The sequence below is a fragment of the Dipodomys merriami genome, unplaced genomic scaffold, assembly GCF_024711535.1.
Source record: "Dipodomys merriami isolate MVZ:Mamm:240054 unplaced genomic scaffold, mDipMer1.0.p SCAF_14, whole genome shotgun sequence".
Classification (NCBI taxonomy): domain Eukaryota; kingdom Metazoa; phylum Chordata; class Mammalia; order Rodentia; family Heteromyidae; genus Dipodomys; species Dipodomys merriami.
The window spans coordinates 20,673,296-20,700,384 of NW_027202715.1; the positions used below are offsets into that span (position 1 = coordinate 20,673,296).

The window sequence follows — 27,089 nt, forward strand, 5'->3', positions numbered from 1 at the left end:
TTTGTTATGTATGAAGTTGATCTGTGAAACAGCAGCCACTTTGAAATGAGAATTCCATGACCAGGTATTTTAATGAGGACATAATAGCTTACCATACAAGGCTTAATTATTGAGGTAAGTGATACTTCTTCCCCCGGTTACTATAGACTAACATTGTAGCATTAATGACAAGACTATATGGCAGCAAAAAAATACCAGTGAAAATATTTCAACTGTGTGTGTGTGTGTGTTGTGCTGGTACCAAGGTTTGAATTCACGGTCTCATTGTTTTCAGTTGATTTGTAGGTTGATAATTCAGGTGGTAATTCATGCCTTTGGTCCACATTTTTGCTGGATATAAATAGAATCTCACCAGTTTTTGTCTGCCTGAATTGGCTTCAAATTGTGATCCTCCAGGTTTTAGCCTCCTAAATAGCTAGGATTATAGGCATGAGCCACCATTTCCTGGCTTGCCATTTAAGAAGACCCTCCTGCTTTGTGGATCAGAGTAGCAAGTGAAAAAATACTGAGTCTGCTATTATAGAAACTATGGTTATTGGGTTGGCTAAACTTGAACCTCCAGAACTTTGAGGCAAATTAAGCATCCCAGTGATTTTTTTGTGTGTGGGGGGGGGGGCAGTCCTGGCGCTTGAACTTGGGTCCTGATTGCTGTTCCTGAGCTTTTTGGCTCGATTAGCATTCCGCCACTTTCTGGCTTTTTACGTGGCTTTTTACTGGTTAATTGGAAGAGGCTCACAGACTACAGCCCTGGCTGGCTTCAAACCACCCCAGTCTTCAGATCTCCGCCACCTGTGCCCAGCTGAGTAATAGCAAAGGGGTAAATTTTTTTCTAGGATTACAGATTTTTGTTGTCACACAGGCATGTAATCCTAGGGCCAGAGGCAAAGGATGACTGGCAGTTCAAAGGTTAGCATGGGCTATTTTTAACAAGACTATCTAAGAATTAATCAAAATGAATTTTTGTACTAGTTAGGAATGTCTGTGTAGTAGTATGTGTAGCACAAAGTAGCAATTTTCACAAGGATAGTATATCCTTGTTCTTGGCCAGCTCATCTATAGTTCTTATGTACTTTAGCAATTGAAAACTACTTGTGGTAGTGGTAGTTTTATCTGCTTCCTTTAGCCAGGCTTAGTACAACAATGTTGGGCTCTCCCACAATTCCATTATAAGCTTTTGCTCAAATCTGAGCAAATCACCTGTATTACCTCTCCGCCCCCTTCCAATCCTGGGGCTTGAACTTTGGGCCTGGATATTATCCCTGAGCCTATTTGTGTTAAAGGCTAGTGCACTACCACTTAGGCCACAGCACCACTTTTGGCTTTTTTCTGAGTAGTTTATTGAAGAGTCTCATGGACTTTTCTGCCTGGACTGGCTTGGAATCATGATCCTCAGATCTCAGCCTTCTGAGTCATGAATCACCAACACCTGACTCTTGAATGTTTTCTGTTGCTTTTTATTTTTGTACAAGTCATCCCCTGTGTCACTTAGGTGAGGCTCGGGCTGTATGTACTTTAAGTTATTATTAATAGTCATTTGACAGGCACTCCCAAGGGAGAGGACTGTTACTCCTTGTCTCTGCTGATACCGTAATTTGATTTGAGCTTGCTATCGGCTTGCAGGTACTGGGCCTGGTTTGGCTGTTTGTTTTAACTTGAATGTGGAATGATGAAACCCAAAAGCTGGACAAATTTATACAAGTTAACAGAAAAAAAGTCAAATAACAGTTTTAATAGACTTTAAAACAGTGTACAAGTATAAAACACTGGTTTTGTATTTCAAAAGTTGGAGGAAGTATATCCAGTCATTAAACAGTCTACAAAACATATGCCAGTAGATTACATAAAAGACTATGTACAATATAAAAGAGCTGAAAACAGTCTTCACTGTAAAAATAATTTAAAACAAATTTTTCAATTTAAAATATCATCTATAGCACAAACACACCATGCAAATGGAAAACTAAATATACTGCATTCTTTAGTGTAGCCAAATAAACTCAGTTTGAGATGTCTTTTAGGTATGGAAATGACCATTCAGTAAGAGTTTTTTCTCTGGCAATAATGGTCCTATTTGGGTAGTAAGCAAAAAGAACAGCTGAATTTCAACCCCCTTTTTAATAAATACTAAACCAACATAGGAATACTTCATAATTTGGGAGTGATGCTCAAAAAAATGGGTCTGTAAGCACTTACTATGTAAGTTTGCAGGTATGAACTTCAAAAGGCTAGAAGCTTGTGCAGTTGAGAAAAATTATCTCTATTTAAGGCAGGCTAAGCTTTTAAATAAAGATACCTTATAAGAGCTAGCTAGTTTCATAAACTATTCTGCTATTACAATCAATGTTCATCTTCATAATACTAGGCTAGCTGTTTGGTATTCATTCCATTTCACCAAGTCCTCCCAATAGGAGACATGTACTTTCTGGCTGAGTTATAACTTATTACTTTGGAACTGTAATCAGGGAACTGTTGCTCTCCTCGTTAATGGAAAAACAGCAGTCCAAAATATTACACACTCCCCCAGTAGAAGTACCATTATAGATTCAAAAAGGCTTTGCATATTCACACCTTGGCGGTTTAATACTCTGAAAAAGGATCAATGCAAGCTCTACCACAGTGATAGGTATTTAAACAACAATGGCAAACACTCAGAACTAAGGGGATCAATGCAGGCACTATTGTTTCTAAAGCAACTGAAACATTTCCAAAGCATTTATTTGCTTATCAAGTTAGTTTTATGAGCCAATATAGACATTACTACATGTCCTTAGGAAGTACAAAAGCCATTTTCATTTGAATAATAAATACAATACTTTTGAGCACCAAGTATTACACCAGGTGCTTTCCCACACATTGCTGCTGACTTCGTTCTCATCACATTTCGTATCATTTTTTTTTGTCTTAAAAAAGTTAGCTGCCACAAGTTTTGGAAGATGCCAGTGTGTAAATCAAAAAGTTCAAGGACTCCAAACCATTCAATGTTACAAAGAAAAGTGAAAATACCATTCTTTGGTCTAGATAAGCTGTTCCCTTTACATTAGCATTCCAATGGCTTTTTGAAAACTTTTAAATGTTTAAACTCACTAGGCAAAACCAAAAACTATATATACATACAGATGTATCATACAAACCTTTAAAAGAAAGTTTTGACCAACAGCTGATTAAAGATACTTAGTACCTTTTCTTTAAAAAGTGTTAGTGTTGAGTGTACAAGAACAGAAATAATGGTTAAAAAATTACCCATGGGAAAAAGGTCTATTTTATCAGTCTATACATATTACACCTTTCTGGTTTCCTTGCTCTACTGAGTTCACAAGTAAACATTCATTTTTGACATGCTGAAATTCCTAATGCTGGTGGAGCAATTCCTGTACCTGGACCAATTACATTATGATTTGTTTGATGGGTAGCTTGTATCTGGTGCTTCCTGTTTCATTGATACAGCTTCATTAACTGGCTCTTGGTCATTTCCATCAACCCCGAATCCAGCTCCTCCATCTTGCTCTGGGATATCAGCATCATCTTCCAAGCCATTGTAGAATTCTTCAATCTCACTTTCATCTTCCATATGTTCTTCTAAACTTGGACTCTGGCATGTACCACTATCACTGTTACTGCCACATGAACTAGAGGACAGGATATCATCTTCAGAGTCTGAATACACCTCAGCCCCATGGAAAATGTAGCGATTTGGTGGTAAAAACAAATACTGATTACCTGAAACAGCAATAAACACTAGTTACTTTCAGTTTCCTGATACTGAACTGAACACTGATTAGAGTCAACTAAAGGTCTTGATTTTTTAACTACCACTACTGGAAGCTATTGCTTTTATAAGTTTGGGTTTTTTTTTTTTTTTTTGGGGGGGGGGGAGGTCCGACGATCGTGGGGCCTGAACTCTGGGCCTGGGCGCTGTCCCTCAGCTCTTCAGCTTAAGGCTAGCGCTCTACCACTTGAGCCACAGTGCCACTATTGGCTTTTTTCTTTTTGTTTATGTGGTGCTGAGGAATAGAACCCAGGGCCTCAGGCATGCAAGGCAAGCACTCTACCTCTGAGCCACCTTCCAGCCCTGGGTTTTGTTTTTCAGTAGACTGTTAGGCAAATCTTAGTTCTACCCCTTTCGAGTTTTGTGAACAAGTATCTCCAAGTCTGTTTTCCCATCTAGAAAATTACACAACTCTCTAAGTTATAAAGTCCAGGAAAAAATGTAGAAGTTCAGCTGGGTGCCAGTGGCTCACGCCTGTAATCCTAGCTACTCAGGAGGCTGAGATCTGAGGATTGCAGTTCAAAGCCAGCCTGGGCAGGAAAGTCTATGAGACTCTTATCTCCAATAAACCACTAGAAAACTGGAAGTGGCGCTGTGGCTCAAGCGGTAGAGCGTTCACCTTGAGCTGAAGAGCACAGGGACAGTGCTCAGGCCCAGAGTTCAAGCCCCACGACCGACTCCCCCCCCCCCAAAAAAAATGTAGAGGTTCATATTTAAATGTTAAAAGTGGGTTTGAGCTCAGGACCTTAGGTTTTTGACTCAGCTCCTTGCTCACAGCTGGCACTCTACCACTTGAGATTCTCCTTTAGTTTTTGCTGGCTAACTGGAAATGGAGTCTATGTCTCCCAAATAACTAGGTATAGGCCTGGACTATCAGCACCCAGCTAATTTAAAAAAAAAAAAATGTTTATGGTTAAGTGTAGTATTCAGTCTAGCCTATGTTAGATACCCAGTTCATATTAAGTACAACTGAAAACACATAACTGCTCCCCCAGCCCTCTTTAGACAGGGTCTTATGCACCTCAAACTGGCCTTCAACTCGACCATCCCCCTGCCTCAAAAGCCTAAGTGCTAGGATGGCATATACTTTGATCACATGCTTTTATAAATAAACTTTTCATTAACTTTTTCTCCCTATTACAAATATAAACTGTCAATGGATGTCAAGGGGGGGAATGTCATGAGCACGTGAGAAATTCAGATTTACAGAACCTTTTGAGAAGTTTAAAGCAGCACTAATCTAGCATTGGCCTTTAACCTTGTAAGATTTGATACATGACAATTTCCTGATCTATCTCCCTTTAAGCCATGGTCGTCTACCTTTGAGGTCGTAATAAAGCATCATGACTTGAATCCATAAGCACTAACTTTTTTTTACACAAGAGTAGGATCCCTAAGTTTCCTGTCCTTGAATTCATAATTTAAGTCTGTTTTGACACATACATAAATGTATTTAAGTGGTAGTATCTACCTAAACTCACCAACCCCCCCCCCAAAAAAAAAAAATTACACTTAGAATTTATTAGGCTCAGATCAGAAAAGCTTGTTTTGGCACATATTACCACTTAGCAGTTTTTTTTTTTTGGAGGGGGGCGGTGTCCTGAGGCTTGAACTTTGGGCCTGGGCACTGTCCCTGAGCTACTTTTGCCAAGGCAAGCACTCTACCACTTGAGCCACATCACCACTTCTGGCTTTTTCTGTAATTTAACTGGACTTTGCTGCCCAGCCTCTTGAGTAGCTAGGATTATAGGCATAAGCTACCACTGCCCAGCTACTTAGTAAAGTTTTTTAGACTGTACCATTACCCAAGTTCTCAGTGAAACCCTCCATGTGACAATTCTGACCTGAATCCATAAAACTGAGTTCACAATCTATTGCACTAAAAGCCACTTAGTTTTCTAAGAAAAGAGTATTGAGTATTCTGTTTTCATGGAAGTGGCGCTGTGGCTCAAGTGGTAGAGTGCTAGCCTTCAGCTGAAGAGCTGAGACAGCGCCCAGGTCCAGAGTTCAAGCCCCATGATGGACCCAAAAAAAAAAATTGTTTCCTAAGACACCAGTATTAATTTGCACAGTTGCAACAGGGAGTTAAATGCTTGAAATCCATTTCTAATAGAAAATACTATGTGATTTTTTTTTGGGGGGGGGGGTCCAGTCATGGGGCCTGAACTCTGGGCCCAGGCCCTGTCCCTCAGCTCTTCAGCTCAAGGCTAGCACTCTACCACTTGAGCCACAGCGCCACTTCTGGCTTTTTTTTTTTTTTTTTGCTTACGTGGTGCTGAGGAATCGAACCCAGGGCCTCAGGCATGCAAGGCAAGCGCTCTATCACTGAGCCACCTTCCCAGCCCATATTATGTGTACCCAGTTTTTTTAAGGGGTCTCAGCATATGATTTGTCTTACACTTTTCTATTATTCTGGCCTCTACTACTAAAAAATGTTGTAATTGGCTCTGCCTTCCTCTCCAGAATTGAATAAGTTGCTTAGTAGTAGAGTGCTTGCCCAGCATTCATGAAGCTCTGGGTTTGCTTCTCCACATAAACAGAAAAGGCCAGAAGGGCTTGGCTCAAGTGGTGTAGAGTAACTAGTCTTAAGCAAAAGCTCGGGGACAGTGTCCAGGCCTTGAGTTCAAGCCCTAGGATTGGGGGGGGAGGAGGGGTAAAATTTATGTTTCCATTTCTTCCTTTTTGCACAATGTCATAGAAAGTACAAGCAGAGATGTTAAGTGGCTAATGAAATGTGATCACAAGGTTTTAACAATTTTATTCTCTGTAAATGTTATACTGGCTTTTTGAGATGTATGCAGCCCACGCTGGCCTGAAATTTGTAATCCTATCTCCACTTCCTGAGTTCTGGGATTTGCCAGTATGTAACTCCTAGCTTACGTATTTTTAAAAATCTGCACAATTGTATCAGGTATGTGATTTTATTCCCAATTTACAGATTAAATAATTTTGACCCAGAAGAAGTTGAGACATCTGATTATGGTGCCTGTACCTGAAGGGTTAAAGTACTTGAGGCAGTGACCATTTGTTGCTTGTTTCAGAGCAGAGGCACAACATACCTAAGGTAAAAATTCTACTCATAGTAGAATAAACCTATGGATGATATAGAACAGACTAACTCTAGGTTTGCTCTGTTTCCAGAGACAGTGATAATGCTTGTTAAAGATATTGAACAAAACTACATCTGCAAATATAAGAATGCTACATTACCCTAATTTCCCTAGCAATATCATCTATTTAAAACTCAATATTGTTTAGAAAGTTAGGTTTTTAGAAAGCTTTCTAAGCCCAATCTTATGAGTAGAACCTATTCGGGTGTTCTGTTTAAAACACAGTACTTTGATCTGTTTCAACAGCATCTACTAAAATAATGAGTTTATCAGCTTATTTTTATGTTATGCAAACATGAGTAGATCATTTTGTCTCCAAAATTTAGAATAGTACCTTTGTAGGAAAAAAATCAACTGAACTAAAATGTCTTTACAGCAAATGAATGGAACACTTTGTACACATTCATCTAAAGTCTGACCGTTTTATACCAAGTATGGTTAAGTAGAATGACACAATGTTTTAAATTATCCAAAACAGTTAAACAGGACATTTTCTTTCCATTGACAAAATTAGGATTCTGCCCACATATACTACTTTGACTTAAAACATCAATTTCCAAAAAGCAAAAGGCTATTTCACCTTTTTTAATACTGACAGACTTTTGTTTTTTGGTGCCAGTGTAGGGGACTGATTTAACTTAGGGACTTGCACCATTGCTTGGCTCGTGGCTGGCCCTCTAACACTTGACCCCTGCTTTGCTAGTTATTTTGGATATGGAGTCTCACACTTCTCTTCCCCACAGTAGCAGGTGACCTGAGCTACCAGCACCCAGCCTGACAAAGACTTCTGCATATGTCCAAACAGTACATATGTCAGTTTTGTTTTTTTTTGTTTTTGTTTTTGGGTCCGGTCGTGGGGCCTGAACTCTGGGCCTGGGCGCTGTCCCTCAGCTCTTCAGCTCAAGGCTAGCGCTCTACCACCTGAGCCACAGCGCTACTTCCGGCTTTTTTCTTTTTGCTTATGTGGTGCTGAGGAATCGAACCCAGGGCCTCAGGCATGCAAGGCAAGCGCTCTGCCACTGAGCCACCTTCCCAGCCCCATGTCAGTCTTATTATCAGGGAAAAATTGCATAATGGTTAAGCCTCTGAGGAAATTAATTTGGTTCTTCCACTTCCTAATTGTTACCTTACAGAGTTTAACCTCTCTGGGCCTGTTCTCAGAGAGCTATGTTTGTATCTCATGAGAGGTAGCTTATAGCACCCAAATCTTAGCCATAATTCTCATCAGACAATGGCACAACATGCAATATAAAACGTAGTCTCAACTTAATATTTATCTTCCCATACTCTAGGAGAAAGACAACATAGCTAACCAATAGAAGTAAATACTTCTCTATTATTTAAGATAAATCAGATTTAAATCTCTTTTTTTTTTTTTTTTTTTTTTTTTTGGGTCCGGTTGTGGGGCCTGAACTCTGGGCCTGAGCGCTGTCCCTCAGCTCTTCAGCTCAAGGCTAGCACTCTACCACTTGAGCCACAGCTCCACTTCCGGCTTTTTTCTTTTTGCTTATGTGGTGCTGAGGAATCGAACCCAGGGCCTTGAGCATGCAAGGCAAGCGCTCTACCACTGAGCCACCTTCCCAGCCCTTAAATCTCTTTACTACTACTTACCAGTTGACAACCTGGGGGTGGGGGCAGCAATAGTTAATGGTTACAACCCTTGTCTAGTTTATATGCATGAAGCCCTGGGGTTGATGCGTGTGCACTCTCCCTCTTAAGTCAGCTAATCGCCCCAAAATACTTACTTAGTTTTGTTAAAATAACTGTACTGTCAAATGGATCAATAGAATTTCTTACCATCAAGCCGCTTACTGATCTGTTCCTTTGGGAGTCTATTGGGCCAACACTTTCTCACTGTTTCAGCAACTGAAGTTATATCATTTTTCTCTTCAGTACTAGAACCGACATCCTTTAAATCCGAATTTTCCACAGTAATACTCTCATTGTTCCTAATAGAAGTCTGTACTAATTGTGGTTTTTCTTCCATACAACTTTTTGATTCAGATATGACTAAATCATCAACTTTACTCTTAGTTGCTGTAACAATTACTTTAGAAACTGGTGAAGTTCTTTCAGGTGAGCTCGACTCTTCTGAAATATGAAGTGGTGTTGGTGGTAACTCTAAGAAATCAACCAACTCTTTTTGTGTTCGTGGAGGTTTTTCAGTAATTTCTGAAAGTTTTACAGGGTTACAGCAAAGTTTGGCATATTCACCACCTAACCTATGACACAATTCATTAATTATGACATCACAGTCTCCAAGAAGCTCTACATCAAAATGCAGATGAGGCAATGGTTCCCTATTAATTAATATCTGAGGCACTTCATGGGGTATGGAACCTAAAAACAGGGTGAAAAGCAAATGTTAGAAAAAGAAAATGCTAATAAGACCACAACAAATGCACTATGCCAATAAAGACACCCTCCAGTAAGTTTGTTTAAAACCTAACCCCTCAGAATTAACCGTTTTCTTCTCTAGAGAGAAGAAAATTTCCCACAAGATTTGAGTTGAGGATAGAACATTAATGTTAAGTTACCATTCAGTACTATTGCAGTCTGTGATTAACAGTCCTATAAATCTATACCATCACCTTACATTTCAACCAGGCGCTAGTAGCTCACACCTGTAATCCTAGTTAATCAGGGGGCTGAGATCTGAAGACCAATGTTTAAAGCCAGCCTGGTCAAATATTTGAGACTTATGCACCTGTAATCCTAGTTAATCAGGGGGCTGAGATCTGAAGACCAATGTTTAAAGCCAGCCTGGTCAAATATTTGAGACTTATAACCAGCAAAAAGTCAAAAGTGGAGATGTGGCTGAAAATGATAGAGAAAAAAATAACAAGGAACTGGAGTGCAAGTGTCAGTACTAGTACACAGAGATTTAGATTTTCAAAATGATTTTTGCCTATCATGCTAACATATTACCCAGTGGTGTGAGCTTATAATCTCAACTACTTGGGAATTAAAGCAGGAGTCCTGATCAGGAATTTGAGACACTGTCTCAAAAACAAAACACAAAATGGCTTAAGTACACGGTTCATGTGGTGTAGCTCAGCATGTATGAGGTTCTGAATTTAATCCTCAGCACTGGAATAATAAATAGGCTTGCATACTAGATTTTCATGCTTCAGATAATTACAAATAATTTCTTGTCTTTTTTAAAAAATGTATCATAAAGGATCATGATATATAACATGAGGTTACATTTACGTAAGTCAGATATGACTACATTTCTTTTTAGAAAATATTACCCCTTCACTCCCAGTTTTTAATTTCTAATTTTGTAAAATAGGATTTCGCAATTATTTAGGGATTACCAAATTAATTGCTAAAAGGCTACCAAAGGTAGCCTGGAGACTTTGATTATGTTTCTCCCAACTATTTCAGCTGGCTATTTGATTGATGGTGTTTCTCTCAAAGGACACACCTGAAATAATGAGGAAGAAGGTAGTATGAAAACATGCCAAAATTATTCTGGCTTCAAATTACACATAAGCATGTGTATGCTTGCGGGCTGGACCTGGGGCTTGAATTTATGGCCTGGGCACTTATTCCTAATCCTTTTTGCTCAATGCTAGCACTCTACTACTTGAGCCACAGCTCCACTTCTGGATTTTTGTGGGTAGTTTATTGGTAAAATCCTACAGACTTACTGCCCAAGCCTGCCTGGGGTTGCATCAAACTGATCCTCACAGACTTCAGCCTCCTGAGTAGCTAGGATTACAGTTATGAGACACACCCAGTGCCCAGCCACATAAGCATTTTCACGCACAAATGTGCTTGGTGAGGTAGATCCAAATACAATTTTCTATAACAGAATAAATGATTACTACATTACTATCTTGTACAAGTGGATTACACTTCTGATAGGTTATAACTTTTCTTTTTGGTGCCATCACTAGGGCTTCAAACTTAAGGCCTCACGCTCTGCTCTTGCTTGGCTTTTTCACTCAAGGCTGGCACTACCACTTGAACCACAGCTCCACTTTTTACCTAGGATTACAGGCATGAGGCACCAGTGCCCAGCTAACAAGCTATACACATTTAAACTGACAAAAACAAAAAAAATCCAACACCACTATAAACATATTAAGATCAAAAGTACATTAAGTTTATGTAAATTAATCAGAGCTAATCTCTGCCACATTAAATCATCATACATTAAAAAGCTTTAGTTGAGGATGATGGGAAGGTAATATTATAAAATACACATATAATGAAACCTACCAAAAATATATGGATAATAAGGCTGAGTTTGATAAAGTACATATATGTATATTATAATTGTCACAATAAAACCCTCATGAATTTCATTCTAATAAAATTAGTTATCTTTGACTCCATCTTGACAAAAATGTCCTTTTTTCAAATAAAAAACCACTGAAAAAATAAAGTTTAGTTCTTCACTACAAACATTAAGATCAGTAACAACCTATGGCATTATATGCAGAAGTGCTCCCCCAAAACCATTACCAACTTACTTGGAATTAGTGCTACTGGTCTTACTTTTAGGGAAGACCCAATAACAATGAGGAGATCAACTTCATCTTTGTCATACTTCATAGCTCTGTGAAACTGTTCTGGTAAATTTTCACCAAAAAAGACAATCTCCGGTTTCATGATAGCAAGTGGTTCATCAGCTGGACACCTAGGACATCGAGGAACTACCTACATGTTGCAGATATTCGTTGGACATAAAGGGAAGCCCATGTTAGAAGTAATCATTTTCATACAGCTGAAGAATGCATTTCAGAATTACCACAGAAAACAAAAACTGTAAACAGGGAAACAACACAACCTAAAAGTCAATAACATTTCAAATTTACTGACATAACATTCAATGAAATACTATGATATTGTTTATAGATGTAGAAGTAGATTGACAGTCAAGAGTCCATCATCTAATTATGTCTTATTAACTATGCAGCAAAATACCAAAATACCTTCTATGTTCTATTACTGCATTTTTTGACCATATATACAAAATACTTCCATTTTTTTTTTTACTTTTTTTACTTCAAAATACTCAAAAGCCAGGTGCTAGTGGCTCATGCCTGTAATCTTAGCTACTCAGGAGGCTGAAACTGATAAACATGGTTCAAAGCAAGTCTATCATGCAAGTCCATGAGACTTAACAATTAGACTTTTAAACTATTATGCTGCACTGTTCACAATAGCTAGGATATGGAAACAACTCAGATGCCCCACCACAGATGAATGGATCCAAAAACTGTGGTATCTATACACAATGGAGTATTATGCAGCCATTAGAAATGACAAAATAATGGCATTTGCAGGGAAATGGATGGAGCTAGAAGAAATCATGTTGAGTGAGGTAAGCTAAGAGCAAAGAGACAAACGGTACATGGTCTCCCTGATAAGTAGATGTTAAATCCAAAATGTTAGGTGATATGACAAAATTAACAGGACTTAAGAAACAAAGAACTTCCACTCATCTGGTCGAACCACTACTAAATATCCCCATGCTGCTGATCACATGTATGGTGTATATGTGTACACCGTTATATGTTATAGACCGTGATAGACAATTTGCTCCAAGAAAGTTAGAATGAACTTGTGACTAAATGAGCATCATTATTCCACAATACTGTGAAATTTGGGAAATTATGTAATCACTTAATCACACACACAAAAAAAGAACCTCGGGGAAGGTAGGGAGGGAAGGGATAGTAGGGGGAAAACAATGGAGGGAGTAACAATGCTCAATAGGAAGTGTACTCATTATCATGTAACTGTAACCCTCTGTATAGTATCTTTACAATAAAAAATTGAAAAAAAAAACTATCATGCTGCTCAGTTCCTAAAGGCACAAGTTTTCAGGAGTAACAAACAAGAAAGACCTTTACCAAGAACTTTTTTTTTTTTTTTTTTTTTGCTGCTGGTCGTGGGCACTGTCTCTGAGCTTTCTTAGTCAAGGCCAGTGATCTGCCAATTACACTTCCAGCTTTTTGATGGTTAAGAGATGAGTCTCATGGAATATTCTGCCTTGAGCTGGCTTTGAATAGTGACCCTCAGACCTCAGCCTCCTGAGTACCTAGGATTACAGGTATGAGCCACCAGGGCCTGGCATGAGTTGATTTTCTACATAATAAATGGCTCTGTATTCTTTATACAGTGTTAGTAAATGCACTGTCCACAGCTTCAGACTTGATTGTTTCAAATCCAAAAGGTTGTGATTACAAGTATGGATCACCACTCAAGTTTGATTAAGAGTATCAAAGGTTCTTCTATTTCACCAGAATTTCCAGTGATACTGTTAAGAGTCTTGTGGATTCTTTTTTAAAAGGATTTAGAGACAAAAGAAGAGACAGACCAGAGACAAATCCTAAAATATAAATACATAAATCACCTGATTAAAAATATCTCCTCGTACAGCTTCACAGTCAACTTTGTATTTACAAATCAGGCAAGATGCTGTTGCAAAGGAACCTAAAAGCAACCAAAATGTTTTATTAAAAGACGATCTGTTTCTTGAACATAAAGATTAGTTTGACACAAGAGAGATTAGAGAATTTTAGGAAACTTGACAGAATTAAAACCCTTTTTTTCTTTTTTGGTCAGCTCTGGGGCTTGAATTCTGGGCCTGGGCACTGTCCCTGAGCTCTTCAGCTCATGGTGTGCACTCTACCACTTGAGCCACAGCGCCACTTTCAGTTTTCTAGTGGTTAACTGGAGATAAGAGTCTCACGAAGTTTCCTGCTAGGGCTGGCTTTGAGCCACTTCCAGCTTTTTCTAGTTATGTGGTGCTGAGGAATAGAACCCAGGGACTCATGCATACAAAGCAAGCACTCTACCACTGAGCCATCTTCCCAGCCCAAAAGTACATTAATATTTGATGTTTTGTATAATTCAAGCATCAAGGTCATTTTTATTTTGTTTTTGCATTCTTTTGGGCTATACAGGTTAAGATTAATATTTGATAATAATGCCATCTCATTATTAACGGATAGCCTGCTTTCTAATAATCCTATAAAAATAAATTACAGGGCTGGGAAGGTAGCTCAGTGGTAGAGCACTTGCCTTGCATGCATGAGGCCCTGGATTCGATTCCTCAGTACCACATAAGCAGAAAGAAAAAAAAGCCGGAAGTGGCGCTGTGGCTTAAGTGGTAGAGTACTAGCCTTGAGCTGAAAAGCTGAGGGACAGTGCCCAGGCCCAGAGTTTAGGCCCCACAACCAGACCAAAAAAAAAAAAAAAAATACAGAAAGCCATTTTGAAATTTACTAACCATGACACTGAATTATCCTTTGGATTCCTGCAACCTGTTCCAAGGTATCTATATTCTGTGTATAGTTGCGAAGTAGTTTTCCTTCCTTATCTGACAAGGCTATGAATTTGTGACAGAGAGATGGTTGGAATTGTCCAGGATATATTTCCTACATAATGTAAAAGGTAGAAAAAAAATTATATTAATGATATAACATACATCCTGCTTAGGTTTAACAAAGTTTCCAATAACAACCCCCATGTAATAAACAAAATGCATGAACACCACCTTAAAGCCTCTAGAGATAGAGACACCACACACCTAAGGATTGTTTCTACAACATCTACAAAACTCAGCAATTAGTGAACTTGGCTCCTTTAAGAAAAGGATGAAAGTGACCCATAAATTTATCTAGTAAATGTTAACGTTTTAACAGAAGCAATACCTAGGATATCTAATTTTTGTTGGCTGCAATTTCAGATTTTTCTTTAAGGAAAAAAGAAAACTTTACACTAAATTTACAAGTATCAAAAGAATGGTGACTTTTTAAACTAAAAAGGAAAAAAAGGCTGTCAACGTAAGATTAAAAATTTTTTTTGATTCATCATTCATTATAAATATCAACCTGTTGGAAGTTTAAAGCTAAAGTTTTAATTCCTTACCAAAATTGTTTTCCTTCCACTGCACAGGCACATACTGGGATAGTATAGAGTTGCTCATGAATGCTGAGTTGCTGGATTTTGTGTGTGTGTTTTTCCCCCCAAATAATGCTTCAATGCTGTTTCTTCTTTAAAAACAAAGAATTCAGATATACACATGGCAAAAAGATCAGAGAAAATGTATCAATTTTGGTCCTCCCAACTTTTGACAAGTGTTTTTATTTAATTTCATTTAGTAAGTGACTGGCAAAGGAAGTTTCTTCTTACTTTTTCTTTATCATCTACTTACTTCCTTACCATTTATTACAGGCTCTAACCCATCAAAATACTAGAAAAAAAACTAGATACAACCATATGGCCCTCAGTAGGGAACAGGTTGTACATCAATAATATTAAATACGCAGCCATTAAAATGAAAGCTAGATGTTCTGAAAACGGTCCATGACCTAAATGAAAAAAATCTTAGTCACCAACATGTGTAGTTTGTTTCTGTTACTAAAGAAAAATGAAAACTATGTGCATATACATAAAGGTATGTCCATATAAACAAGTCAGGAAGAATATATATGAACTACATAGAGATGGGGCAATGTTCACTTTTTTACACAAAAATATTTTTGAGCTTGCTTTTAGTCAATTTAATACCTTAAATTTAAAAAGTACTTTTGCTATCCAAATAGACACTTTCTTGGCAAAACTTACTTGGCTAATTACAATTACATGTACATATCCATATGATCCTTAAAATTTATTACACAAAAACCCAAAAGTGTTGCCTTACATTCAAAGGTGTATTAAAAACAAACTCCTGGGCTGGGAAGGTGGCTCAATGGTAGAGCGCTTGGATGCCTGAGGCCCTGGGTTCGATTCCTCAGCACCACATAAGCAAAAAAAAAAAAAAAAGCCAGAAGTGGCGCTGTGGCTCAAGTGGTAGAGAGCTAGCCTTGAGCTGAAGAGCGGAGGGACAGCACCCAGGCCCAGAGTTCAGGCCCCACAACTGGACTCCCCCCCCCCCAAAAAAAAAAATAAAACAAACTCCTCTCTGCATATTAAGAAACAGAACAATGTGTATAGCAAGCAGCAAAAAAGCTTAATGAAGTCAACATTTAGGTTTTGAAATGCTACTGAGTTGTAATATAGTATAGTTTATACCATACTATACTGAATGTCTCCTACCCAGGACACTTAGCTATAGAACATTTTAAACACTGTTAAAAAGAGGTACAACAGATAAATAGGATCTTTATAATTCATGATACTAAGGATATTTTTGAAGAATTCTTATTTTATAAACCTTCATGTTATATTTGGGAAGCTAAATGATTTGAATCTTAACTCTGTCCATTTTCTTTCAGATGAAGTAGGTGTGTCTGAATTGCTATATTTAAATATATTCAAGCTAAGGAATTTATTATCTGAAAGGTTTTGGGGTTTTGTTTTTTTTTTGGCCAGTCCTTGGGCTTGAACTAAGGGTCTGGGTGCTGTACCTAAGCTTATTTTGCTCAATGCTAGCACTCTACCACTTGAGCCACAGTGCCACTTCCAGCTTTTTTTCTATATTGTACTGAGGAATCCAACCCCAGGGCCTTATGCATGCAGGACAAGCACTCTACCACTAAGCTACATTCCCAGCCAAAGGACTGTTTTAATACACACTACTCTTAAAACAGACTCTTAATCTGAGAAGTTGCTGAAAACCAAAGGTATGGGATACAGTTCACATTCAGAGTATGGTTTAATTGTGATGTGCTACCTGTACTTAAGACAGGCTATTTCAGATTTCAATACAGTTTTTTAAAGCAAGCAACCATTCTGCTGAGAACAAAGCTTCAAAACAAAAAAGCCTAATTCCACACATCTGTGTCTGAAAACCTGGGAATAATCAGGTATTTGGCCATAAGTGACCAATACAGTCAAAGCTCAGAACTCAAAATTATCTAGTATAATTTCCATCCAAAAACAATGGTGCTGCCTATTTCGTTCCTCAAATCCCTAGCAATCTGAAAATGGGTGTAATTACAGCCACTAAGAACTAAAATGATTCATCAAGGTTTTAGAGTTTATAGAACAGAAGAAGGTAGTAAAAGAGTTGACCAAAACAACAACAAAAAACAACCTAGCACTTAGATTCTTTATGCTATTAAAAGAAGTGAGAGACAGAGATAGAGCTCAGTGGTACAGCACTTGCCATACATGCAGGAAGAACTATCCACAGCACTGCCCCTGCCCCGGGGAAAAAAGGAAACAGAGGAATGTTATGAATTCTTGTAGTGTTTCATCCATTTCACAAAACCACACTAAACAGATACTGACTAGACTTCAGTATCTTGACTTATCAATACTTAAGGTTAGCTACTTGACAAATCCAACTTTATTTAATCTGTGGGTTTTTCCATATAGGGCTACAATATAGTAAATATTTTAGGCTTCAGGGTCTATACAGTCTGTCACATGGTTTCTGTCTTCTCTCAGCTCTAGCATTATAGGACAAAGCTTGCCTTGAGCTGAATAGCTCAGGGATAGTGCCCAGGCCCAGAGTTCAAGCCCCACGACCAACAAAAAACAAAAACAAATAAACACTAAAGCAAAAAGAACAGGGAAAATGGCTTAAGTGGTAAAGCATATGCCTAGAATGCATGAGGCCCCAAGTTCAAACCCCAAGAACACCAAAAGAGACAATGATTTGCACCATTTATATATAATTATTTATCTAAGTAAATAATGACTCACAATCAAATTAAGAATGGTCCACATTTGGAAAGATTATGCATGACTTTAAAACATCAGAAAGGAAGCAGCAGCCTTTTTTATAGTATGCCAGCCAACCCTTACTTACCTGAGAGAATTGTGATTAGTGATGCTATCAGTTACTACTTAATATACCTTTAGTATGTACTAGGCATAACGTTAACAAGCACTTATATTTCATCTTTATTATGTCAGAGATAAGGCAAAAGGCTGCGTTTTCACATTTTTTTAAGGGCTGTAAAGAAAAACAGAACATATGACAGAGACCTTGTGCAGGCCACGTTCTACTAGATGACCCTTAGACCAAGTTGGTGATGTAAACCCTGCTCCAGATATACATAGACCTAGACTAAAACAACCGAAGTATAGAAATAACTCATCATTTGGCTACAAAAGTCGGTAACAAGCACAACTATCATTTATACCTAGTTCTGAGTGCAAGATCAGTTCTTAGTAACTTCCCAAGTTTTGATTTCTCAGTTTAAATTTTCTAGTTTTAAGGCCTAGCACAATTTTCTTTTAGGTATTAGAATGAGTGTAACTGAGAAAAGACTATAATATTTCCTAGCATTAATGGAGGTTGGAATTCCAGTAAAAGCACTCTAAAGTGCTATAACGTTTCTACAAATCAGTATGGAAAAGCACTCAAAGTGACAAAAAAAAAAAAAAGGAAAGAAAGAAAAAAAAAACCCAATGGTGAAAAACAAGCTAGGTGCTGGTGGCTCATGCCTGTAATCCTAGCTACTCAGGAGGCTGAGATAGAATCACAGCTTGAAGCCAACCTTGCCAAGGAAGTCTGTTGTTACTCTTATCTCCGCTAAACCACCAAATCTGAAGTGTAGCTGCAGCTCAAGTGGTAAAGTGCTAGCCCTGAGTGAAAAAGCTCAGGGACAGCTCACAGGCCCAGATTCAAGTCCTAGGACCAGCACAAAAGAAAAGAAACAAGCAAAAAAGGTGAAAAACAAGACAAGCAATTCAAAAGATAAACATATAGTTTAAAAAAAAATACACACACACACAAAAAAAAACAGCCCTGAGTGCTAGTAGCTCATAGAGGCTGAGATGCAGAGGATCAAGATTCAAAGCCAGCCCAAAGAAAAATCCTCAGCAACCCCATCTCCCCCCAAAAAACAGAAAAAAAAAAAAAAACAATGAGCTGGAGGAGTGCCAGCTCAGTAAATTAGGCAAGTGAGCCCTGCATTCAAACCCTGGTAACATCCAAAAACAAAAATGCAGTCCTCTACTCCAGTTAAAGCAGAATACTGGGCCAAGCATTGTGGCTCACACCTATAATCCCAACTACTCAGAGGAGTCAAGAGAATGGGAGCATTGGTGTTTGAGGACAACCCAGGAAAAAGTGAAATGCCATCTCAACCAAGCCCTAGTTAGACATTGTCCCCCAGCTACACAGGGAACCTAAGTAGGAGGATCATAAATAGGTCTAGATCAGCCTAGGCATAAATACAAGACCCTATCTACAAAGTAGCAAAAATGATTTAAGTGTGAGACCTTCACCTCAACCCCAAGTGTTTGCCATAAGTAAACAAATAAATACCACAACACCTGGGGCTGGTAACAGATGGTCTAGCTCAATGGTAGAACATATGCAGAGTTGAGTTCAATACCCAGCATACACACACATGCACCTATCATACACACATACATGCATGACAGCTAGAACGTTAATTTTTTTGCCTGTTACATTGATAATTTCAAAATTACCAAACAACCATAGTTAAAAAAAAAAGATTTGGCTACAACTATATAACAATAGTTAGTCCTATTAAGTGCCATTATGAAACTACTTCCAAGAGTATTAAAGTGGGGGAAAAATAAGCTAGGGAACAAAGTGTTTGGCACTGCTGGTAATCATTTTTGGTGGTTTTCGGTGTGTGTGTATGAAGTGTGCAAAGAAGGGTCTTGCTGTGTGGCTGGAGTGAGTCTTTGTAGGCATCATCCACTACTGAACAATATAGAACTTTTGACCAGCTCTGTTTTGGACTTGGGCTAGTTTACCCTTCCTTAGGCAATCTGGTGGTCCTCTGCTCCTTGGAAGTCATCAAGTTTGTGCCAAAGTCAGTCAGGACACCTGACTGGCATAGCACACTCAAGCCCAGAATTCTTGTACTCAAGCAATCTTACCATCTCAGCCTCCTAAATAGCTGGGATTATAGCCCAAGGGTAATCATTTTTTAGAGTACTAAAAGTTATACTGAGCTACTATAAAATAGTATGTTATTATATAACAGTAACTAAAGGCTTTTAGGCAGGTCCCAAAGTGATAAGTACAAATTATCTTTTCACATTAAGTGAACTTAAAAAACAAGCAAAAACTAATTTATATAAACAAAATTAGAAGTTGTACTTCATACATATTTTCAATTTTGTAGACAAGTGATTAATCCATTTTTCCTCCTAAGCATTATAAAATCTATTTTTAGTGCTTAAAGTGATTACAACACATTGCCAGTTTTAGCTAGTCTTGATTTCTGTTTAAAATTCCTAAGATTTGCCTTTGTCGGTATAACTGTAATTATATCGATAGGTTTTTACACATCAAAGTTAATATAGCCAGGTACCTGTGGCTCATGCCTGTAATCCTAACTACTCAGGAGGCTGAGATCTGAGGATCATGGTTCAAAGCCAACTAGGGTAGGAAAGTCCATGAGACTCTTGAGCTTTAGCTCAAGTGGTAGAAAAAGCTCAGGGATGCTGGGTGCTGGTGGCTCATGCCTATAATCCTAGCTACTAGGAGGCTGAGGATTGTGGTTCAAAGCCAGTCTGGACAGGAAAAATTCATGAAACTCTAGCCTCCAATTAATCACCTAATACTAGAAGCAGTGGCTAAAAATGGTAGAGCACTAGCCTTGAGCAAAAAGCGATTAGGCCCAGAGTTCAAGCCCCACAACCACCAAAAACTAAATAAATAAAAATAAATAACAAAAAGCTCAGGGACAGGGGCTGGGAAGGTGGCTCAGTGGTAGAGTGCTTGCCTTGCATGCATGAGGCCCTGGGTTGGATTCCTCAGCACCACATAAACAGAAAAAGCTGGAAGTGGCACTGTGTTTCAAGTGGTAGAATGCTCGCTTTGAGCTGAAGAGCTGAAGAGCGCCCAGTCCCAGAGTTCAGGTCCACGACCGGCAAAAAAAAAAAAAAAAAATCAGGGACATTGCCCCATCCCCATCCCTGAGCTCAAGCCCCAGGACTGGCGCGCGCGCGCGCGCGCGCGCACACACACACACACACACACACACACACACACACACACACACACACACACACACACACACACACACACACACACACACACACAAAGGTAATGTAAGCTGATAGATAAATTTGTACTGGATAAATTTATAATCTTTCTCATTTTGCTATTTTCTATTCTCAGTTGCCACATTTTTTTTTCCTCTTGTTTTGTTTTTACTGGTACTGGGGATTGAACTCTGCTAGATACGCACTATACTGTTTGAGCCATGCCTCCAAACCCTTTTTTGTTCTAGTTATTATTGTCAGTCCTGGGGCTTGATCTCAGGGCCTGGACACTGCCCCTGAGCTGCTTCTTTCTGCTTAAGGATAGCACTCTACCACAGTGCCACTTCTGGCTTTTTCTGTTCATGTGTTATTGAGTAATCAAACCCAGGGCTTCAAGCATGCTAGGAAAGCACTCTACCACTAAGCCACATCCCCAGCCCATGTTCTAGTTATTTTTCAGCCTGTAAAATTCAGGTTTATGGGGGCTGGAGGTACATATAGCTCAAGTGGCAGGAGCTCCAGCCTAGCAAACTGAGGACCCAAGCTGAAACCAAGTTCAGGTTCATCAATATTATTCCTATATTCATTAACAGTTCTAGTACAAAAGGTTTTCTCAAACCTTTCCACAAGACTAAAGAAATAAAAAAATCCATGTTTTCTAATGACTAAAATCTTTAGAATACAATAGATATATGTAAGCTATGCATGTAATTTTAAATTCTCTATTAACCACATATTAAAAGTGAACATTTCAATCATTTAACCCAAAATAAAATGCCTTTTTTTTTTTGAAGCAGGGTCTCACTATGAAACCCAAGCTGGACTCATTCTCCTGTCTGCTTCCTATGTACTAAGATTACATCTGTGTGCAAACACATCTGGCGCTTGAAGGTATTATTTCTGTAAGTAATGAATAATCACTTGTTAGTAGTTAATAAATAAAATCAGCAAAATGTTTAATTTTTTTGCTGTAGTATGGTCCCTAAAACTCTAGTGTTGTTCACATCAACACACATCAAATACAGCTACATGCTACTGAACAGTACAATTCTAGAGAATGAGGTTAAACTGTGCAATCTGTTGACAAAAATCCAAGCTAAGAATCTTCTTCACCCCTAATTACAAATGAGTTTTTAGTCACATCATCATGTTAAAGTCTGCCTACTACAAAGTATACCAAATTAGGTGTGATTTAGAAAAAAATAATTCAAGGTCTATGTATCTTAAAAACAAAAACAAAATCCAACTCTTTGAAAATAAAGTTTAAAATGAAGAAAGATTCTGATGATTGGTGAGTGGATCATACACCACATTAGCAGCACTCCATTTACCAGGCAATAAAATAGAGTTGGGGATGTTGTTCGGTTGATAAAAGCACATACCAAACATGCAGAAGGTTCTAGATTCTATCACTAGCACCACAAAAAAAAAAACAAAAAAAAAAAACTCACACACATACAAAAAAAATCTATATATTAACAAAGTACTTTTTCATAAATCAAGCAACTAGAAAATTAGTGGTACCTTCGCAAACTTGAAGAATGGTCTTGGATCTTTTCTGAAATAATCAATATCAAACATAGATTGAGGATCTGGAAGATCTGGGAAGTCTACTGCAAGGCGAGCATAAATACCATCTCTTGATCTGAAGTCAGGTATTCCACATGAAACAGATACCTGAAAATATGCATGACATACAACTTTTACTCCTACCTGAGTAATAATGAGCTCCCTTACTACACCATTTAGGGAAGAAATAGTTTTATTTTTAAACTTCCTTGGGGGAATGGAACTACTATAGAAGTAACAAACAGAAGTAACAAAGCCAAATAAGTATCTCTAACCTATCACATAATTTATTTTTAATGGACATAAGGAAGTTGGGCTAATTTGAAACCTTCTAACACTTAACTAGCAAAAATGACCACAATGTAATTGAAAACAAAATTAAATCAATTCAACCAATTTATTTTACGTTAGAAATCAAGCAAGAATTTCTATTACAAATGATTTCCAAAGAAATAAGTTTGTGGACTAGGAATGTGGCTTAGTGGTAAAAGGGCTTGCCTAGAAAGTGCAAAGCCCTGGGTTCCATTCCTCAATGCCATATACACAGAAAAGGCCGGAAGTGGCACTGTGGCTCAAGTGGTAGAGCGCTAGACTTGAGCAAAAGAAGCTTAGGAACCAGAGCCCAGGACCGGCCAAAAAAAATAAATAAATAAAAATACTAAGCTTGGGGCTGGGAAGGTAGCTCAGTGGTAGAGCGCTTGCCTTGCATGCCTGAGGCCCTGGGTTCGATTCCTCAGCACCACATAAGCAAAAAGAAAAAAGCCGGAAGTGGCATTGTGGCTCAAGTGGTAGAGCGCTAGCCTTGAGCTGAAGAGCTGAGGGACAGCGCCCAGGCCCAGAGTTCAGGCCCCACGACCAGACCCAAAAAAGAAAGAAAGAAAAAAATACTAAGCTTGTATATTCTCTTTTTTTGGTGGCACTAGAGTTTGACCTCAGGGCCTTGCTCTTGCTAGGCAGATGCTCTACCACTTGAGACTTACCCTCAGTCTTGTATTTTTTTTAAATACTTCATCATAGATGGCCATGGTGCCAAACCTATAATCCAAGCACTTAAAATAGGAAGTGTCGCTATGGCTCAAGTGGCAGAGTGCTAGCCTTGAGCTCAGAGAGGCTCAGGGACTGTGCCCAGGCTGAGTTCAAGCCCCACAACTGACAGAAAAATAAAACAGCCAGAAGGATCAGGAGTTTAATGTCAGCCTGGAGTACATAACAACACCCTAAAAATACTATGTGTGTGTTTGTAAGGTAGGGATGCCCGTAGTGCCAGCAACTCAGGAGGACAAGACAGGATGATTTCCCGAGCGTTGAAGGTTGAGGCCAACTAGGGAAACAGTTTCAAAAAAACAACGCTGAACACTGGTGGTTCATGCTTGCAGTCCTACTCAGGAGGCTGAAATCTAAGGATCACAGTTCAAAATCAGCCCATGCAGACAAATTCATAAGACTTTTTTTTTTTGGGTCGGTCATGGGGCTTGAACTCTGGGCTTGGGCACTGTCCCTCAGCATTTCAGCTCAAGGTGAGTGCTCTACCACTTGAGCTCCAGCGCCACTTCCGTTTTTCTTGTGGATTATTGGAGATAGGAGTCTTTCGGTCTTTCCTGCCCCTGATGGCTTTGAACCACGATCCTCAGCATCCTGAGTAGCTAGGATTACAGGCATGAGCCACCAGCACCCAGAAATAGAGCTGTGACTCAATTCATAGAGCACCAGCCTTGAGAGAAAAAACTAAGGAGCAGCACTAGGCCTTAAGTTCAAGCCCCAGTACCAACTTAAGTCAATAATGAAGTAAGCAAGCAAGCTAGGCATGGTGGTACACACCAATTATTTCCAGCACTTGAGAGGAAGAAGCAGGGTTCTAAGTTCTAGGCCAGCTAGGGTATATTTTTGTGCATGTGGTATGTGTATGACTATCACAAAAAAATGACATAAAACCGTAAGAAAATACAAATTGCAATGCACAGTATTTCAATTTTTTAAAAGTAGATTTTAGATACTTTTTCTACTAACAAATCCTGACATTTCAAGTAGGGAATTGAGAAGTTATTATTTGTTTCATGCCAATTCCAGGGCTTGATTTCAGGGCCTTGAACTCTCAGTTTTTTTAGTTCATGGCTGGCACTCTACCAATTGAGCCACACCTCCAGTCTGGCATTATTCTGGTTAGTTCAAGATAAAGTCACAAATTTAACAGAGTTGGCGCCACCTTGACCTCAGTGTAAATCAAACTAATATCACATCTGTGAGCAAAATCCATACTGAGGCTGCAGGTGCATCAAACACCAACCTTATGCTTATTTAGCATACTTATTAGGTTCTGGATCTGATCCTCAGCACCAAAAAAGAAAACAAAACTGCTCTTGATGATTATTTAATACTTTTTTTTTGGTTGGTCATAGGGCTTAAACTCTGGGCCTGGGCACTGTCCCTCTGCTCTTCAGCTCAAGGCAAACGCTCTACCACTTGAGCCACAGCATCACTTCTGGCCTTTTTGTGCTTATGTGGTGCTGAGGAATCGAACCCAGGCCCTCATGCATGCAAGGCAAGCACTCTCCCACTGAGCTACCTTCCCAGCCTATTTAATACTCTTTTAAAACTAAATAGTAGAAAGCAGGACTGAATATTACTCCAATTGCTCTAGTTGCTAATGTTCTACACACTCAACACACAGTATCAATAGCCTAAGATGAGTCAAAAAATGTCAATTTTTTTGTCAATGTCCTATCACTTCGCAACACTAAGTTCTTCACTTATCATCAGGTAAGTTCTTTGATTATCAATTAGGTTTTCTCAATGAAAATTGACCAAATACCAACAGCTCCACCAGACTCTGACATACCTTAACACACAAGCAGAATGTAGGTAAAAATTCTGCCTTAACCTCACTTACCTACTGTGCTAGGAGCAGATAAGAGATGTGTGTGTGTGTGTGTGTGGTGTGTGTGTGTGTGTGTGTGTGTTAATTGGAGACAAGTTTTTCAAATTTATCTGTCTAGGATACCTTCAAACCTCCATCCATGTTATTCAGTCTCCTGAGCAACTAGGCTTATAATAGGTAGGTGTGAGCTACTGGCACCTGGCCAAAAGTATGTATTTTTTAATGCTATTGGAGTTTTTCTAAATCTGAACCATTTAGCAATACTGTTACCCTTAGTGTAGGGCCATTTCACCCATTATCACCACAAGGATTACTTTTCTACAGCAGAAAAAGAAGAAAATGGAAAAAGAGTAAGAAAATCTATACACCACTTCTCCCTTTGCTAGTGTTTTCTACATCTTACATACCCCAGCTCCAGTTAGAACAATTATTTTTTTGCACTCTTGGAGTAATTTCACAGCATCTTCAATTGTATTAATATCTTTTCTTTTTTTCCTTTTTGGTGGTTCTGAAAGGATATTAATTACAATCTGCCACAGTGTCATATCATCCAATTCAGGTGGAGGAATTGTTTCTGGCAGTAAATCTTTAAGAATTGTTCGAGGATCTGTGCCAATCATGAGATGTTGCTGAACAAAAGTATATGGACCTATATTAAGAAAAAAAGACTTAGATAAGTTTTCTTCCAAGTAATCAGAAAAATCGCATTTATTTTCTGAAGTAATGAGTTAGCTATCTATAAGGTTTTATGCAAAGTAAGAAAATGCAACTTTAAAGGCACTTCATTCTCAGTATACCCTCACAGTTAATGCTATATCCCAAGGTTACAGAGATCTAATCAATACTTGAAGGGACTCCTTATGCTTTAAACAGTCAAAATAAAGGGATGTGAAGGGAATATCTCAGTGGTAAAACACATGCTTAACATTCATAAGCCCAGGGTTTAAACCTCTGCACCTCCCCGCCACCAAAAGAAAAAAGTGCAGCTAATTACCAATGTAAGTTTTTGTGGTTAAAATCAAGAATTACAGAACATAGTAACAAGTTATTTTTTAATGGTTCAGTAAACTACGGAAAACATTTTAAAAGTCCTGAAATTCCATGTTAAATAACATGAGAGACTGGTTAAATAACATCAGGGAGACAGAAGAGACAGGAAAAATATTCATAAGTAAATCTTTTCTATTTTTTCAGCAATAACCTTCAGTTTCATGCTACAAACAATGCTGTCTCAAGCATTAATAATTATTTGCCCTGAGGCTGCTTAGATCAGCTATCTAACTTGAAAAAATTAAAAGTGTATGTTATCATGTTTAAATGGCTAATCCATTTGGAAAAGTAAGAACACAGGAAAAAATATCACTATCAATATAGTTACATCACAGAACTAGGATATAGCTCATTGGTAGAACACTGCGTACCTAGAACATACAAAGCCCTGAGGCTTGATCTCTTGGTATAAAACTCTGATAATGTAGGGCCATGTGTATAATTCAAAGATAGAGTATTGCCTAGAATGTTTGAAGCCCTGAGTTTGATCCCCAACAAGTATAAAAAAAAATGATAATGTACTCTATTTCAAAATTCTTTACCAAGGGGCTGTGGTTAGTATCAGAAAGGTCCAGGGTTTGATACACAACACCGAAAGGAAAGAAAAAAACCTTTCCCAACTCATTCATGTATGTAATACTGAGCAAACTACATGTGAGACATCTTACTTTGACAATGTAAAACAGAAGTAGTATATGAGCACATTAAATACAACTGAAAAAAAGACTGTTAAGTGTCAGATATTAAGAAAAAGGGTCGGGCACCAGTGGCTCATGCCTGTAATCCTAGTTACTCAGGAGGCTGAGATCTGAGGATCATGGTTCAA

The 27,089-nt window shown here is 38.5% G+C and overlaps 1 protein-coding gene across 1 annotated transcript in view; it reads right to left on the reverse strand.

Annotated features, from left to right (window-relative positions):
• Positions 1-1,726: 1,726 nt before the first annotated feature.
• The window catches only part of Sirt1 (sirtuin 1), a 30,599-nt gene continuing 5,236 nt past the window's right edge, over positions 1,727-27,089 (reverse strand). The window contains exons 3-9 of the mRNA XM_070021000.1: positions 25,621-25,862; positions 22,294-22,446; positions 14,129-14,276; positions 13,250-13,329; positions 11,361-11,547; positions 8,674-9,216; positions 1,727-3,717 (exon numbers count right to left, since the gene is read on the reverse strand). Coding sequence (XP_069877101.1) covers positions 3,389-3,717; positions 8,674-9,216; positions 11,361-11,547; positions 13,250-13,329; positions 14,129-14,276; positions 22,294-22,446; positions 25,621-25,862 — 1,682 coding nt within the window. The 3' untranslated portion in view covers positions 1,727-3,388. The remainder of the gene's footprint in view (positions 3,718-8,673; positions 9,217-11,360; positions 11,548-13,249; positions 13,330-14,128; positions 14,277-22,293; positions 22,447-25,620; positions 25,863-27,089) is intronic.